Here is a 17,698-nt window from a genome sequence, read left to right as displayed (position 1 = left end):
TAGGATTTGGTTTCGTTCTGTACGTACCCAAGCAACCGCATGAAGTGAAACAAAAGCACGAAGACTACCAGTTGCTTTTGTCTAGTCACTGTGAACTCAATGCATTATGTGCTTTTATTGAAAGAGGCATTGGTTAAGAGCTAATGAAGAAGATTGCAACGGGGCTGTATAACACTGGTGTCAGTTTGCCTTTTGACAGTGTTGGTGCCCACTTTTGTAGAACTCATTGAAGTGGGTTTTCTGTGTACAGAGCACTATGGCAAAATAAACAATTTCGATTATGAAACAAAGGCGTCTTTGAGCAGCACACTTGAACACATTCGCATCGTAGCCGTGGTGCAAAAAGACACTTTCAAATGCCAGCTTCAAGTATACATTGTTAACTGTCAGGTTTAAGGGGGAATGAGGGGACTGAAGGCAACTTTTCTATTTTTCTACTTAGAGTGATGAAATTTGGCACACTGGCTTAAAAGAGCATCAAACAATCAGATACAAAGTTTCAGCTTCAGTACGCTCTCTTTTATCAGTGTTTATATGTTGTCCCCATGTTGCTTGCTTGTGGAAAGCCTAGCATGACAAAAAAACAAGCTACAAGTCTGTAAATGCTTCTAATATCTAAAAAATTTCTCTCCTCTTTTTCATACAGGACACAATGTACACCTTCTCTTTATGATTAGAATGTATCATGCTCTAATTACCATGTAATAAGAACATCTGAGCCTAAATGGTAAATCTCGGAGTGTCTCGACTCAGACCACGTTTCAGTGATCACAACAAAACTAACGGGGTAAAAATCCATGCACCCATTGCTGTGCTACGCTTTCCACGAACAAGGTATTAAGCTCAAAACAAACTTTCAAGAAAAGAAGCCTGAAAGTTCTAAGTTAGCACACACTGTCTATGTGTAGATGCCAACAAATATATTTATTTGGAGCGCTTAAAGTTTACTTTTGGGCGAAATATTTCAGTACAACATAGAAACAGTGTAGGAGATGCCAAAAAGTGTACTTTTCAAAAATCGACTTTTTTCGCGATTTTTGCGATCTGATCCCCACATCCCCCCTTAACATCCCGAAGCCACACAGAGCCATGAGGAATGCCGTGGTGGAGAGCTCCAGATTAATTTAGATTACACGGGGTTCTTTAATGTGCACTGATGTCACACAGCACACGGGGGGGGGGGGGCCTTTTTCATTTCGCCTCCATCGAAACACGGCTGCCCTTGACCACTGAGCCACTGCGGTGGGTCTTGGCTTCGAGCCACGACAGTAACGCAACAAAGGCACGCTATATATACAATGTCAGTTGTGCGCAGTGTTCGCAAAAGAAGAAGAAGAAAAAAAAAACAATCTATTTAGAAGCTAGAGCCAGTGCCACAAAAGTCTGTTCTATTCTGCAGGAGGCCACATTCCGTCCTCAGCTTTGCCATCAATGGTTGCGTGTGATGTGAAACAGTATTAAAATGACTTAACTTGCTATCACTCGAATGCCACACAAGATGTGAATCTGGAGATGTGCTTGCCACTGGAAAGACAGCTGGCGGTGATACATGCAAAACTGTTCCAGAGAGGTTTTGCTTTTCTAGTGATGGCTCTACGTCTTATCTACACATTGGGCACACGTGCAGAAACTGGCCTACATTCTGGAATGCGCATTAGGCACTTTCCGCCAATAATTAGTGCAGATGCAACTCAAACTGGGAAAGGAAGGAATGTCGACCGGGTGAAGAGGATGAATTGAGTGCACAGGTGTAATAATGATATTAGCAAGCACTTGCAGTGACTGGCTAACATTTTATTATGGTATGGCCTCGTGCGTTTATGGAATGTGAAAGGACACAAATTCCATTAATATGTATGCCAGAAAGAAAAAAGGGATTTGAATCCACATCCCGACACCTTAAACCACTTGGTCACCGGTATGAGGCTGCAAACAGTACATCTGTATCTGTGCAAATCAACTGTGTCCACGTGCTTAACGGCAGTAGTGCTGCATCCAGTCACTCAGGTTGGATGATTCCAGAGCCACTGAGCACCTTTAGAACCTGGAATGTGATCCACACTTAACAGCGGAGGTTGGTTTAGTGTGGCTTATTGGGGTTTAACGTCCCAAAGCAACTCAGGCTATGAGGGACGCCGCAGTGGAGGGCTCCGGAAATTTTGACCACCTGGGGTTCTTTAACGTGCACTGACATCGCACAGCACACGGGCCTCTAGAATTTCGCCTCCATCGAAATTCGGCTACCGCGGCCGGGATCGAACCCAGGTCTTTTGGGTGAGCACCCGAGCACCGTAACCACTGAGCCACCGCGGTGGGGCATTTGACAGTGAAGGAGAGAAGTACTTGACTGTTGGGCAAGGGCAGCATTATGTACAAGGGGACGAATGCATATCTAAGGCTGAAGAAAAGAGCAGATGAATGGAGCCTTAAAACACTTGGTAGAGACCAATTAAAAGAGTCTGGCCCAATGTTGTCTCTCACCAGCCCTCGAATGCACGGTGAAACCCACCAGAAAAGGAGATCCTCAAAACAGTTCTCACATATGTCGCACAAGTCATACAGGGTTGAAATTTTCACAGAGAAAGACTAAAGGTTTTGTTATGGCACCCTAAACACCTGGTAGAGACCGATTAAAAGAGTCTGGCTCGGTGTTGTCTCTCACCAGCCCTATAAAACATGGTGAAACCCACCAGAGAAGGAGATCTTCAAAACAGTTCTCACATATGTCACACAAGTCATACAGGGCTGAAATTTTCACAGGAAAAAGACTGCAGGTTTCGTTAAGCCATATGCTCACCTCTGCATAGCACCAATGAAATCCTGCCTGCATAACAAATCTCGGTGCACCTGAGTAAATCCAAGGGGCAATAAGCCCAAGTTTGGCATTGCACGCTGCCCAATTCCTTTCCTACCTTCCTGAGGCGAGAGTTGGGGATACCCCTTTGTTGAGGACAGGCTCTACACCTCGGCTGACTAGCACCATTTCTTTCTCACACATTAAATCACAGCAGCCAGAATAATACAGACCATGCTTCAGCATTGTCTCTGCTTGCATAAAGGAAATGGCAAGCTTTGCCACATTTATGTACAAACACACCAACAGCACTCACTTGCGGTACTAAGTATCAAGCGTGCTTTCATTTTTCGCTAGGCAATGCACAAGAGGAGTTTTATCACCAAAGTGTGGTCTGTATTGTTCAGGCTGCAACTGTACTGCTCAAACATGCAAACATGGCATCAGCACATTGATAATTCAATATGCGCAAGCACAGTCCGCTCATCAATGACGGTGAATAATGATATGTTATCGTCTCACACCCTCCGGGCAACTGAACTGCGCCTTTTACAGCAACAGTGGTACATAACCACATCCTGACTGAAAGCTCCCATATTTGCCCGTTGCCCAGGTAGGCAATTCTTAGAGTGACTGCACTCTTGGGGTACTGGGTGCAGTCACTTTTTCGACCTTACAGTCTATGTTATAGTAATTTGTCGTTTACAACCAGCGCTGAAGTGAACCTGCACGTCTCGAAGAGCGTCACTCACAAATGGCACACCTTGTCAACTCCTTCAACAGGAAATCTTGCAGCAACACAGCTGTACGTGCACTGTCCATGTCACATTCTTGCATAATATGTCCCGTTTCTTCCTATGCACCTATCTATGGCAGGGGCAGTTGTCTGCAGTGGGTATAGTTGGGCTGATGATGATGATAGCTCCGGCCAGTCTGCAAAGATGTCTGCTCTTGTAACCTTCACATAACCAGGAAGAGTACTCCTTCTGCAGACACTGATTTCGCTTTGAAGTGGGAGAAGACAGACTTCACAAATGACTGCTTAGACTACCTACAGCACAGCTCAGGGATGCCACAGGATGTCACGCACAGTTCACAGTGCCTGGGAAGAACCTGGTCACCACCTGCCTAAAGTTTTCATTTGCACAGCCCTCGAAAAATCACAGCACACCGAGCCTTTCCCATCTGCTGTCCTTGGCATTTGCAACTGCTTGCAATATCACGTTGACTGCCTCAGCTTGAATCTTGATGCACAAGCAAATGTATATGCAGGAGAATGAAGCAGCTCCACATCTTTGCCAGCTCTTCTGGATCTTGTGAAAGCAATGCTTCACTGGCACTTTGCACATTCTGTTGTGGCACAATCACCGACGTGCAAAAACTTGTTCATCACGTCACGCCTCGTGCGACCAGTCTTAACCCTGCAGATTAGCACAGGCCTCGCACCATGTTGTCACCTAGTTTCATGTGTACACCCTTCTACACAACTGCTGTCAACTTAGCCCTGATAGTGGCGGTAAATGATGCAAGCCATTTCCACGGCAGGAAGCGTTGTGCTTGGTGTCGCAGTTCAACGCAATGCCATGTTCGCAATCACCAGGACCAGACCATGGTCCTGAGTGCATTGTAGATGCTGCGCATCATAGACATTTGTCATGTCTCATTCACCTCATCGCTGAAGAACTTTTCCGTGAGCACGCGCACGAACCTGTCCCTCATGGCACGCTTGAAGGACGTGTGCCAGGACACCAGTGCCTGTCTCCTGTCCACCCTGTCCTTGGGCTTCATGGCCACCTCCTTCTCCACGATGGGCATCAGCTCCTGGGTCCAGTTCTTGACGTACACGAGCGGGGCCTTGTGCTTCTTGAGCAGGCGGAAGGTTCCGTTGGCACCGTCTGCGGGAGCACAGCCTGGTGACAGTGTCCGGTCCTCAACCACGGGCAGCGAGCCGAACTCGAGGGCCTCGTAGATGCGGTAACACTCTGGGTTCTTTCCCGCTGGGTTCAGTGTGACGTCGCTTAGTTTCAGGGCCAGCAGATATGATTCTAGAGATGCCTTTGTTTCCAGGGGTCGCCATCTGCCAAGAGGAAACAAAGTGAAAGGTTCAGCAACCACAGCTCCTCATTACCTCAAAGGATCTGCTAACACAGCAACATGTTGTAATGGGGAACTCCACAACGAAGCAGTGTTGTGCAAAGCAAATTAGTTTGGTGGGAGGACTGGTTTGGTTTATGGCTTATGGGGATTTAAAGTCACAAAGCAACTCAGGCTGTGAGGGAAGCCGTAGTGAAGGGCTGTGGAAATTTCCACCACCCGGGGGTTCTTTAACGTGCACTGACATCGCACAGCACACGGGCCTCTACAGCTTCGCCTCCCTCGAAATACGATCACTGCGGCCAGGATCGAGCCTGCATCTTTCCGGTCAGCAGCCAAGCGCCGTAACCACTGAGCCACCGCGGCAGGTTGAAATGATGTGTAATGTAAAGTGTAATGTAAACACTTTCAGCACTACACCTGGCACTAAGAGCACTAAATGCAAGATGTTCCTGAAAGCGTCAAGTTTAAAATGCGATGCATACAGGGGGTGCACATAAAACTGGAGTTACATGGTTGTAAATTCCGCAAATGCCACTGCTTTTGAGTGCTTTGTACGCATCCTCACAGATGCTACTAATTCCTCGGGGCACAAGAAGGACGGAGATGGGTGAGCTCCCTCACTCGTTGCGGGTGTTCAGGTAGCAGGGGGCACCACGGTCACCCAGGACACGCAGGAGCTCTTCTCGTGACGATCCCGGATACACAGTGCCCACAAAGTTGCACGGGTAGGGACGCTGGCCCTCGGATGACAGCAGTGAGCTGGGAGCCTTGGGGAAACCACGATACCTGCAGGAAGAGGATGGACAACAATGCACACTCACGGCATACAAAAGAGATGCGCACGTGACACACGTGCACATAACAGTTCTTCTCCAGGCCTCTCTGTCGCTCTGCTGGTGGTTTCACAAAGCAGTAAAAATGCCGGCTTCAGCTTTGTTTGTTTCAGTTCACCGTGTGATGAAGAGCTGCAAAGCATAGCTGAGTGAGACACAGTGCACGGTTAAACATGGCTGCTGGCAGTACAGGGCAACTTCGTGTTCTCACACTGCCTGCCACTCAGTGTAATGTCAAACCACTGCCAAATGGCAATTAAAGAAATGTAAATGAGCTAAGCCTGTCTCTTTGCCACATGCAATGGCATAACCAGGAAACCAGTTCCTCTCTGACGGAACTCCCCCATACAACCATACAACGGTTGGTAGTCAAGCCTTCTGCCCTTTGGATATTGTCCCTGTTTTCTGTAAATGTACCTCAAGGATATACTGAGAGTGTTTAGTTTTCTTTTCCAAACATCGGTCTGCAGCCTGCAGACAAACTTTCCTACACACCAGATATGATGACGAGAACCGCGGCACAAGGTGTTTTTGTATTGCTCAAAGTGGGGTCAGAGACCCATTTCCCATGCACTTCACCCTGATTAAGCCGAGCAACAGGCCAGGAGAAAGCTTGTGCCCATTGTATCACCAGTGGGTACCTGACAGCACTGGGGATCAAACCCCGCACCTCTCGCATGACAGGCTTACACACCAGGTGTAGTGGTCCTGTGATTGAACAGTTTGCATGTGAAGTGGTCATCGTGCTCAAAGCTGGAGTGACAGATGTGATTGTGATGCAGCAAGAGTAGCTTTAGGCTTCAGAGCCTGTAGTCTGTGTTAACAACTACCTGCTGCAAAATAACATTTGAGACAGTATAACTAAGGCCCCAAGTTTTCTGTGGTGTAAAATTTTACACCGTGAAGCGAGACCAAAGAAATGGCAATATTCCACGGGAAGCCTCCCGCAAGTTTAAGTGTACGGCCTTTAGCCCAGAAACGTCTGAGCACTTTGCCTCAATTAGCCAAAGTTTTTGAGAAATTGGCTTTTCCTTGCAGCTCACAAGAGAGAGAGAGAAAAAAAATTACGCCGTACTCACAGTTTGCTTCAAAACATAATGCGAGGCATTTCCTGAAGCAGATGGTTCAAGAAAAAAAAAAGTCCAATTATTTCTGCAAGTACGAAAAAAACTTCTTTTTACGGGCGCCAGTAGTGTGACTCGTCCCATAGGAGTGTGCGGACGTGGCGCTGCGAGAACCACAGCACTTGATGTGCCAGCTTGCATGAGCGGATGGAGCAGCAGGCGCATTGAGGCATACCAGATTCTACAATTCAAAAGAATTCACATCATAAAACTAATCGCATTCCCATCATTCTGTTATTCCTACTGATGTCCAGAATCGCAACATTGTTGCAAATCGTGAATACAGCGTAATTTTTTTCTCTCTCTCTCTCTCTCTTATGGGCTGCAAGGAAAAGCCAATTTCTCAAAAACTTTGGCTAATTGAGGCGAAGTGCTCAGACGAAAAGGGCAGAGCATTCGTGCTAGGCCAGCAGCACTAAAATCATCTCATAGCCATCTGCAATTATGTCTGCTTGCCGCCATACAATAATATAAAAAAGAAGAATGCGGCTGCTAACACATAATTCAGCGAAAAATGCTAAAATCCGCGATTCTTCGCGGGAAAGAATAATTGTCGGAAAAACGGGAAAGAATAAAGAATAATTGTCTTAAGAATAATTGCCAACAGATGACACAACCTGTAGAAGTAACTTATCGGGCTAAAATGAAAGTAGTTCTCCTGCGAAAGCAATGCAGCTAGCACATTCTCACTGTAGCCAGAGCTGTACAAAAGCCTGACAGATGTGCAGTAAGATGCGCACAAATGCTACTACAGCATGTGTAAACATGTTGCATCAGTTTTAAAGACTTTTACTTTCAGCTGGAATGCTAGTTGAAATTGTATGTGCGAGAAATGCCTAACCGTAATGTGAAGGACAAGCAAATGCAGCCTCAGAGAGCTTGCTTGCCAAGTGATGTCATCGTGTGCAATGGCATGTTTAACACATTTACTGAAAACGCTATCTGTCAGTGAGGGACTCTGCAATCAGTTCCCTCTGCCAGCATAGAAATCCTGTAAGATGCTGAGCCAGTTACAAAGTGGATACTGTAAGCTTTCCTGACCCTATTTTCTTTGCAAAAAATAAGCCTAGAATCACTGTGATGCTAGTTTCTTCTTGAGGATGAAGGTCTTGAAAACTTTTTTTTTTATTTGTTAACATATCTTTCCGAAACTTAGCACCCACGTTTATCATTGAATGCTGATTTTGAATATGCATTAAGATTTCAAATATATCAGCTGGAAACAAATATATGGCAAAATAAGTTATCCTAACTAGGTCATTTTATACGGGCCTTTTTAGTAATTTATTGGTTAAAGAAAAGTTTTTAAAAATAAGCAGACACTTGCAAAGGCCCAAAGCACATCCTAAAGCTAACAAAATGTCTATAAAGTAATTTTGTCGATCATAAATAACGAACAAAGTTGCAAAGAAAAAATGATGTGGCCCACACTTGGCCTAATTGCTAATATATATCATGTTTAAAGGGATACTGAGGCGGTTTTCGAATCACCTAATTTTTTAGGATTTTGAAGTAGTGTCATTGCTGATCACGTATGTGAAATTATTTTTTCGATGTCGGCTAAAACAGTGGCGCAATCACCAATTAAAAACGAGACATTTAAATCTCCCGCGCCCCGCGCGAGCGCTTGAGAGGAGAACAGCGGAGAGGGAAACCTCGTTCATGTCGGCCAACGTGAAGTCACGTTGAGGAGCCGGGGATACTTCGGTGCACCCGAGCGAGCTTTCAGCGCGCGTTGTTTCTCGTGCTGCATGCGTTGTTCTTCGTACTGCGTGAATTTTGACGTACAAAGCGTGTCAGCCGACCTTGAAAATCAGATTCAACACGAGGTACTACTCTGCGTTCGTGTCCACAAATAGCTACGGCCGCGACTGTGCCGTCTTCCACTGTTTTCCGCAAGATCATAAGCTCGCAGCACAAGTGCTCGCTGCTGCGACGATGAATTCAAGCCGACCAAAGCAAGCGTACTCTGCTCGAAGCACTTTCGTGAGACCGGCTACATGCAGAGCTTGTCCCTAATGTGATCTCTGGAGATTTCTGTCGAAAAGGCGCGGCTGAACTATGACACAGTTCCTTTGATTTTCTCGCGCATGAGAGGCGTGTCACCATTCCCAAGAAGCGCCTCTTCTAAAAGCAGAAGCATACTCATTTAGCCCCTGCAGAAACATTATAGAGGCTCAAGCATGTGTCGCTCTCCTCAGCTTAGGTGCGACCGGACCAGCTGAGGCGTGCTCAGCAAGGCTTGGTTAGTGATTTTATACTCGGTTCGATGTGTCCAAGCAAGCAAGCAATGCAAAGCACAATAAAGCAAAGCAAGCAAGCATCGAAGCTCTTCATATGCGGCATCTCGTTTAATCGTAGCTAAGCGATTAAAGTGAAAGCGTTCTACGTTCTGATTTCGGATGCAAATTTAAGAGAGAAATGAATGCCAATCAAGTTTTTGCAAAAAAAAACCATGTTTCGCAACTGGTTTCTTCATCAAGTTGTGGCAGCGGGCGAGTTGCAGCTGGCTTGGCTTTTAAACACACATGTAGTTGGCCACTACTTCACTGAACCTAAATTGAAAATCTAGGAAGGGCGAACGTTTCCGAGGGAGAGATTAATATTTTCTGGCATCTGCTGAACGCGCCACGAGTAAAGCAGCAGCCTTGTGCGCGTATTTGGCTTGGTTTCCAGCGCACAATGATTGCGTCACTATCCTGTGGTCACATGCCTCGCAGTGCTTGGCCACTGCGCTTCGCTCATTTTGACATCAACTTTGTGCTGCTTCATCGTTTCCTTGAAATACTTTCTTGCCCCGACCTACAACGCCGGGTACTGAGAACAGGATTTTTTGTACACAGCGCTTTGGGCCTTTTCTTTAGGATGACGCTCTTTAGGGCGAGCCAGGAGGCGTCCGGTGGTGGTAATTGACTTGAGTATTGTTCGCACCCCTTCCTTTCCGAGAACATGAGCCGAGGTTGTGCTGGCACCCTTTACGCATGGTCTGCATACGCGTCTTTCACGCTGGCGTATGCTTGTGCTAGGCATAGGGTTTTTTGCTTGTGTCTTTTTTGCTTTCAGGTGATACGTGGAATGAACAAACTGTAGTATCCTTTTATTCGGAGGTCAGTAAAAAAAATAGTCGCCATATTCGCTTTTACAACACCACAGAAAGCTGCTATCTGCACTCAACGCAGCGCCGGATCCGCATCGGCAGCTTCTCCGGTCCTCAAAGTGACGTCACGACCTCTCTTGACCAATCACGGGCGGCAGCGTGCCCCGCGGCACAGGCCGCATATTTCTGCTAAAAAGGGCAATTCGCGCTTGTTTTTGCCTTATTTGGATGCGATATTCCAGTATACAGCATGAAAAACTACAGTAAGACGCTGCCAGCCTGATTTTCAAAAAAAGTGCTTCAGTCTCCCTTTAAAGGAAAAAAGAAAGCTTTAGCATGTGCGGTGGGGACCTTTGGAAATGCCTGCATATTCTTAAAAAAGCTTTCTTTAACTGATAAATTACTATGAAGGCCCGTAAGAAATGGCCTAATTGGAATGTTATTTTGCGATAAATTTCCTTCCAGCTGAGATATTTGAAATCTAAATGCATATTTGAAATCAGCATTTTATGATACACATGTGTGCCAAGTTTCAACAAGTTACGATGACAAATAAAAAAACAAGTCTTTAAGACCCTCATCCCCCCTTAACTTCTATGCCAACACCAACAGCCAGAAGGAACTTACGTAGCTACTCCCAGTGGCCACTGAAAAACTTCCTTGTCATCCACCAGCGGAGTGTCGTAGACGATGAATGCTGCCGACACCCGGCCACCGCGTGACTTTAGGTATGGCAGGAGCCACGTGTTACCGGAGCATGCCTCGTCACCCAGCAGGACGACGGCAGCCCCCTTGAGCTTGCGGAAGCTGGGCAGGGAATCCAGCCAGATCTGGGCAGTCGCTATCTTGGCTGGCTCACGCCCATTCAACACCAGCACCACGTGGGTCACATCCTGGGGCACCGTTGTGGGAACGATCCACGGCCCAGTCCTGAACCTGCCACGCAAGTTTGGGCAGTCCGCTGAATTAACTGTTTTGCCGAATCGCAGAGCACGGAATAATGCAACTTACGCACTCATTAAACTGTCACCTCATATAACTGCAGGCTTAAAGCTTTAAAATGACTCTTATCTTGCATCTTTGGGTCAAAACTTAGCAGAAAGTGCAGTTATGAGTGCCATTTCTATTTGTATGAAAAATATTTCACTTGTTTTCCACTCAGTGTAACACAGGTTGAGTCAATGAATGCTGCTAAAACATGACGGGGCTGAAGTTCTACGATGCACATCACTGTGGCATAGTGTCTTACATTTATATTTTTAAATGTGAAATCACTTAGGGTGTCGACTTGCAAAAACCACCGGGTTTCTCCTTAACAAATTCCCTGATTAGTCAAGAGGGTCGTCATGTCATCAGCACCACCAAATTTGAAAACCTGAGGACTAGAATGTTGCAGTACCTTCCATTGGATTATAATATAGGTATTGTACTGACCAGACCCACTCTTCCACCTTAATCCACCCACTAAGCCACGCCAACCCACCAAAACTGTGCTAATCCACGGTAACTCACCTACTAATCCACCTTAATCCATTTTCTGGGGTGGGCCTACTTCCAAAATTAAAGTGATCCTTTAAATATTTGCAGGTGGGCGGACTTTGAAAGTGTTATCGCATTTTCTGCTTTAAGGATGTGGTTAAGAAGGCCTGAAGTTTTTTCAGTGGTGCATCTGTAAAAGTACTAGTACCAGGTTTCCAAACTTCGCGGTATTTTTAACTAGATTTTGGCACTAGCATTTCATTGAACAGCTGTGAACAACAATGTTGTATGTTGTACGTATTGCTTCGCAGCTTGCTTTCTACGATTTGATACTGCTTTTGAGTCATGGCCACTCTCACAACCAGGAGTAAGTCGGACAAGTGTGTATGCTTGCAGCACTAGGCTGCCATAAACTTGGATCTGGAAACACAATTCCAATTCTAATCTGATCTAAGGCACGGATTTCAACACTTGGAAACTGGTGCTGTTGAGCAACCTGGACATATGGCAGCCAAAGCATTTCAACAGCAAGTCAAGCACACACCCATGAGCAGTACATGAGTAGAACAGCTCTGAGGAAAAAAGTATGCCAACTCATATAGCATGCAATGTTATTCCAATGTTTTTAAGCCACCGTGGTGGCTCAGTGGTTAAGGCGCTCGGCTGCTGACACGAAAGACGCGGGTTCGATCCCGGCCGCGGCGGTTGAATTTCTTTGAAGAAATTCTAGAGGCCCGTGTACTGTGCGATGTCAGTGCACGTTAAAGAACCCCAGGTGGTCGAAATTTCCGGAGCCCTCCACTACGGCGTCCCTCATAGTCTTAGTCGCTTTGGGAAGTTAAACCCCATAAACCAAACCATCCAAAGTTATTAACGAAATATGGTGTCGTAGATATATGGCTGGACTTGAATAAATGCTCATGAGTATTTACTCCCTCTATCATCTAGCACACAATTTACAATCCTAATGTCTGTGACAGAAAGCAGAAGTGTATACTAAAAAACACCAATACACATCCTGGAAACCTTTCTACAAAGCACCACTTTGTTGCACATGGTGGACAAACTTTGTTACATACAAAACAGTAAGTTCTTTGTCACTACTCCTCTAGCTCTCATGTTTGTTCTTCTGTGTGCAGTGGATTTTAAAGGACTATATACCAAAATTTAGTTGCATGTTTTCTTCTTTCAAACAATTCATTAATATCAGTACGCATGGATCACACTGCGATATTCACCTGCTACCGCTAAATAATTTATAACTGAATTCCTTCTCTCATGCTGTTTCAGTTTCATCAACCAAATGATGGCAGTGATATCTATTTGGCCTTTAGGTCATGTGAGGCATGAAAAAGCTGCAATATACACGCTAATACGGAGTAATTCACTACAACACTTAAACCAGCCTGCTTCAAGAGCTGGAATGACAACAAATGACGCATCAGACGTTGTACTGTCATTTTTTCATGCCTCAAGGAACAAAAGTACCAACTACACATCACAGCCATCGTTCAGCAGATGAAACCGAAACTGAAACAGTGTCAAGATATTTAATTATGAATTATTTAGGGGTTGCCCGTGGATATCACAGGATTACCATGTAAAATTGGTTTGTTCAAAGAAGGTTTGTTCATGAGCAGAACGGTGGGGCTAAGAATTAACATGCAGAAAACCAAAGTAATGTTCAACAGCCTAGCAAGGGAACAGCAGTTCGCAATTGGTAGCGAGGTGCTGGAAGTAGTAAGAGAATATGTCTACTTAGGGCAGGTAGTGACCGCAGATCCGGATCACAAGAGGGAAATAACTCGAAGACTAAGAATGCGGTAGAGCGCATATGGCAGGTTCTCTAAGGTCATGAATGGTAGCTTACCAATATCCCTGAAGAGAAAAGTATACAACAGCTGTATCCTACCGGTACTCACCTACGGGGCAGAAACATGGAGGCTAACAAAGAGGGTTCAGCTTAAGTTAAGAACAACGCAGCGAGCTATGGAAAGGAAAATGATAGGCGTAACGTTAAGAGATCGGAAGAGGGCGGAGTGGGTGACGGAACAAACGCGGGTTAATGACATCTTAGTTGAAATCAAGAGGAAGAAATGGGCTTGGGCAGGGCATGTAATGCGAAGGCAGGATAACCGCTGGTCCTTAAGGGTAACGGAGTGGATTCCAAGAGAAAGCAAACATAGCAGGGGACGGCAGAAAGTTAGATGGGCGGATGAGATTAAGAAGTTTGCGGGGATACAGTGGCGGCAACTGACAAAGGACGGGGTTAATTGGAGAGACACGGGAGAGGCCTTTGCCCTGCAGTGGGTGTAGTCAGGCTGATGATGATGATGATGCTGACCATGTAAAATGTAAACTGGTATATTGTATCATCTGAAAGAAAAAAAGCACACAAGCAAAAATTTGGTGTCTATGTCCTTCATGAGGCCTGCTCCTGAGTCCATAGCAAGGGAAGGGGTACTTCCCAGTGACACTGTGAATGATTTAGAGTTTTTGTCGCAAATAAAACAAATGGTGCTGACACTCACTTAAACTTGAGGTTACCAATCTTCCTGAAGCCATAGCTCCACCCTCCGTCTCCCTTTTGCTCCAGTCGACCATTGAAGATGTGCTCCCACAAGTAGAGGCCTAGACAGTAGGCGATGCGAGAGAGTGCTCAGAGCCAATGGACATGCGCTGCCAAAATTGTTGCTTTTTACCCTCATCTGCATGTCATAGTCCAGCGTATTCAGGGAAAGCCCCCATTTCATAGTGATTTCAATCAATACTCATTAACGTCCACCTAAGTACAAGCATACAGCTACAGATGAATGCTATACACATTCAGAAACTTTGCAGTTGATGGAAAATTCACTTTGGTGAAGGATCAAACCTGGGATTACTCGCCTGTTTGAGGCAGTCACTCGTGCGGACTAATTAGTCCCTTACCTCTTAACTGCCATATTAATCCCCGAAAAACGTACCAGAAGTGCCAAATTTCTTTTGGTGAATATGCTGTCATGCTAAAAACATGCGAAAAGGCATGAAATGTGTTTTATATACAACTACCGCCCTCTTGTGTTGAAAACTGCAACTGACGCAACTACCAATGGTAACTTGTCTTTGGCAGTAGGAGCAATGCAACATCAGGCCTGATGAGTGCGACTCGTCATTGGCAATATTTGTACAAACTCCCATGACAAGTACAGCTTGCAGTTGGTGGTTAAAGGCTTGACTGAAGTCTGCTCCACCCTGGGGGTTCTCCCTAAATACATTGCACTAACATAGTTTCCTGTTTCGAATTGATCAATACGGTCTTATCCTGCCATCAGCTAGCCGTCCTGGTTAGCTTAGTTAGTACAGCCACTGCCCCAGATGGGCAGCAGTGATCCCAGCTTGATCCCTGGACTAGAATGTATTTCTCTTCAAAATGCGAAGACTCTGAAGAAGCTGTATAGCTTTCTATTGCAGCTGTGCAGCTCTGCTCAGGTGCACGCTAATGAGTATTACTCAACTGACCGGCATGTCTTCACTCAACACCAGCCAAGAAATGACTGTCTATGTAGGAGACCACATTTGCCAGCAGTATTTATGCAAAACAATCAACACCTTCATACTGCCTTGAAGAAACAAATGCAATGGTAAATTTGCCTCTCTTGCAGCTTAAGATGTTGTTCTGCACTGTTCATCACCACTTCTCGTTTCAGTTGCAAAATTATCAGCAGGCAAATACCAAGGTGGTATGACACCTAGCCTGGTCTGGCCACAGGTAGGTTTATAGATAACATTTGGAGAGGGTGGTCTAGTTTGCACAATGCGTTCTTGAAACTTTTCGCTAAAAGAAAAAAATGGTGGACATTGCAGCTTTTCCACGGAAAATTTCTCGCTTGGCAAAGGTCGGGGGGCCACTCTCCTGAACTGTGTCCCTGGGCCTGGCATAACGCTTCCTGGCATAGCACTGCCTGGCATAACACTGCCTGGCATAGCACTTCCTGGCATAACACTGCCTGGCATAACATTTCCTGGCATAACACTGCCTGGAATAACACTTCTGGCATAACACTGCCTGGCAGAACACAGCCTAGCCAATTGCTTAAGGACTACAGTCCCTGTGTAGCAAGTATTTACAGCATCATAGAAACTAAAATCACATACCTATGGCTGCCTTGCCCCATATCTCAACTGTGTGGACGTGACGCGAAGTGTTGCTCCAGCTCAACTCTTCTCCCCATGGATTCCACTCAGCTCTGTCTCTGGCTCCTGTAAGAATTGGAGAGACAAGCCACAGGTCAAATCTATGTGGTAAAATGACTCAAACAAATTTTTCTATGCAGCAACATGAAAGCAGTTCTGTGTGCAGTTTCAGTCTGCTGGCCACAAATGTCCATACCATATGTGCGAGGCTTGCAGACAATGGAAAAGACTCGCGACTACCATTATTTTTGGAAAATGCCAAAAGGTGGATGAGTTGTGACAAGGTGTATGACATCAGTTGCAGGAAGCAAAGTTTACTTCTTCCCGGCCAGAACACGGCAAAAACTCGCTAAGTCTAGAATTCGGAATCTCCTTCCCACCATTTCCAGCTTATCACGTTGCACAACCATCCTTTTTCTGCAGAAAGCAAAGCACATGCTTGATTCAAAATATGTGGCTCAACTTCCATTGTACAGCTTTAATGAAGTTTATTTTTACAAGCATTTTGTGGCACATGGTACAATGACTCACAAGAATATGCAGCATCATTTCCAGAACCATAACATGTCTACCCATCTGACCTAGTAGCTAGTAGCATACTAAGCAGCAGGACCTTTCAGTACTCCTTGCAATAGCAGAATAATCCATGAAAGCTGTCTCGCGCAGGCTGTCTAATGCTAAATACGCGAGCAACATTAACCGCCATGCGACTGGCTTTCGTGCAAGACACTTTGTTGGAAGCCCCTATGTGCCCAGAATTTTTTGGTACAAAAGTAGTGTTCCAGATGACCGAAACTACTGATGTGTACACAGATCTCAAGTTCGCCAATGATACAACGAATATTTCTGACAGTGAGACAAATAGCCTCCACAATATAGATTCAGAATGAGTGCGAGGCAGAACATAATACCAGGATAAAGATGATTGCCAATTTCAAGAAGTCCGTGAGGGATGCGAAAATACTGTTAAGCCAAGAAAACTCTGATGCCTTAGGGTCAATGCGGCGGTACGAGGACATTCGTTATATCGAAAAATTCGTAGAATCAGGTCTCAACTCCTTGTGGCCATGGTATGTCTTGTTTGATTTACATGTAACGTACTCTTCGCGAACTTCCCCAACCTATGCTAGCGGCCGTTTACATGCACACTGTTGAGGCGTGCTCGCCAGTGACTATAGGCAGCTCACGTGTTTAGCTTGCCCGCTGTTTTGAATGCGTTGAAGTTCTCTGACGCCACAAAGCGCGGCCTTCAAACCATGACAGTCTGTTCAACAGGCACAGTGAAGAACTTGAACGAATTGGAACGGAGTGAGCGACTGCGAACTGGCGATCGCAGTGGCCACTCGGAGCGGCTTCAACGCCTATTTTGCGTCCACGAGATGCGGACTACGTTTCTTCCACTGCGCGTGTACTCCACACGCTGTCATTGCCTGCGCTGCGCATTATAAGTTGGCAGTGCGCTCCCGAGACTCACCTGACAGGCGGGATGAGCCCTTCCGCGCGCTGTCTTTCGGCTTAGAGCTATAGTTCCTGGATATGAGTACATACGCCGTGTAGCAGGTCAGGGCGACGTAAACAACCAGCACAGCGACAGTAACGCGCCTGAGTTTGACCATGGCTCAGAGGGGCACCACAAGGCGGAAACAGTTCGGGGATGGCACGACGCTGTTTTCAACCAACCTCCCGGTTTCTACGCATAGCGTGGTCGATCGATCGTCAGTACTTCTCCGGTCAGACGGTTTGAAGCCCGACCAAAACACAGCAGTTGCACGGGATCCGTGCAGCTTTCAGCATGGCTCCATGCCAGCTGTTATCGGCTGGCTACGACTCTGCCTTGCTTCCGTATGACCTAATGTCAAGTACAAACCAAACCAAACCATAAAACAAGAACTAACTTTATTTTCCTTCAAAAGTTTGCCAGAACTTTACATTTTGCAACTTATTTCTCGGAAACAGAGTAAATTTGTAACTTCAAAAAAGTAACTCTTAATTTTTTCTATTTCAAACATTCGGTTTCGTTTAGCAGACAGTGCGCTCCATCGCGCGCTGGCGTGTCACATGACATAGCGAAAAAAGGAGCACGGGAGAAAAAACTCGA

The 17,698-nt window shown here is 45.8% G+C and overlaps 1 protein-coding gene across 1 annotated transcript; it reads right to left on the bottom strand.

Moving 5' to 3' along the window:
* Positions 1-102: 102 nt before the first annotated feature.
* On the bottom strand, positions 103-17,401 carry LOC149337062 (ribitol-5-phosphate xylosyltransferase 1-like). The gene is made up of 6 exons (XM_089553294.1): positions 17,075-17,401; positions 15,562-15,666; positions 13,956-14,055; positions 10,573-10,881; positions 5,513-5,677; positions 103-4,871 (listed from the first exon to the last, which is right to left on the bottom strand). The coding sequence occupies exons 1-6, from the start codon at positions 17,214-17,216 to the stop codon at positions 4,448-4,450; spliced, it is 1,245 nt and encodes a 414-aa protein (XP_089409420.1). The 5' UTR covers positions 17,217-17,401; the 3' UTR covers positions 103-4,447.
* Positions 17,402-17,698: the final 297 nt, after the last annotated feature.

The sequence above is a fragment of the Amblyomma mixtum genome, chromosome 7 (assembly GCF_055824585.1).
Source record: "Amblyomma mixtum isolate Tamu chromosome 7, ASM5582458v1, whole genome shotgun sequence".
NCBI classification, from domain to species: domain Eukaryota; kingdom Metazoa; phylum Arthropoda; class Arachnida; order Ixodida; family Ixodidae; genus Amblyomma; species Amblyomma mixtum.
The sequence above is the reverse complement of the archived record's forward strand: the minus strand, read 5'-3'. Positions and strand labels throughout refer to the sequence as shown.

Bases quoted from the DNA above. Each gene is read 5' to 3' on its own strand.
- LOC149337062 (XM_089553294.1), bottom strand. From the start codon at position 17,216: ATGGTCAAACTCAGGCGCGTTACTGTCGCTGTGCTGGTTGTTTACGTC. The intron at 15,667-17,074 runs GTGAGTCTCGGG...CAATTCTTACAG, and splicing joins GGGCTCATCCCGCCTGTCAG to GAGCCAGAGACAGAGCTGAG. The intron at 14,056-15,561 runs GTATGTGATTTT...CCTACTGTCTAG, and splicing joins ATGGGGCAAGGCAGCCATAG to GCCTCTACTTGTGGGAGCAC.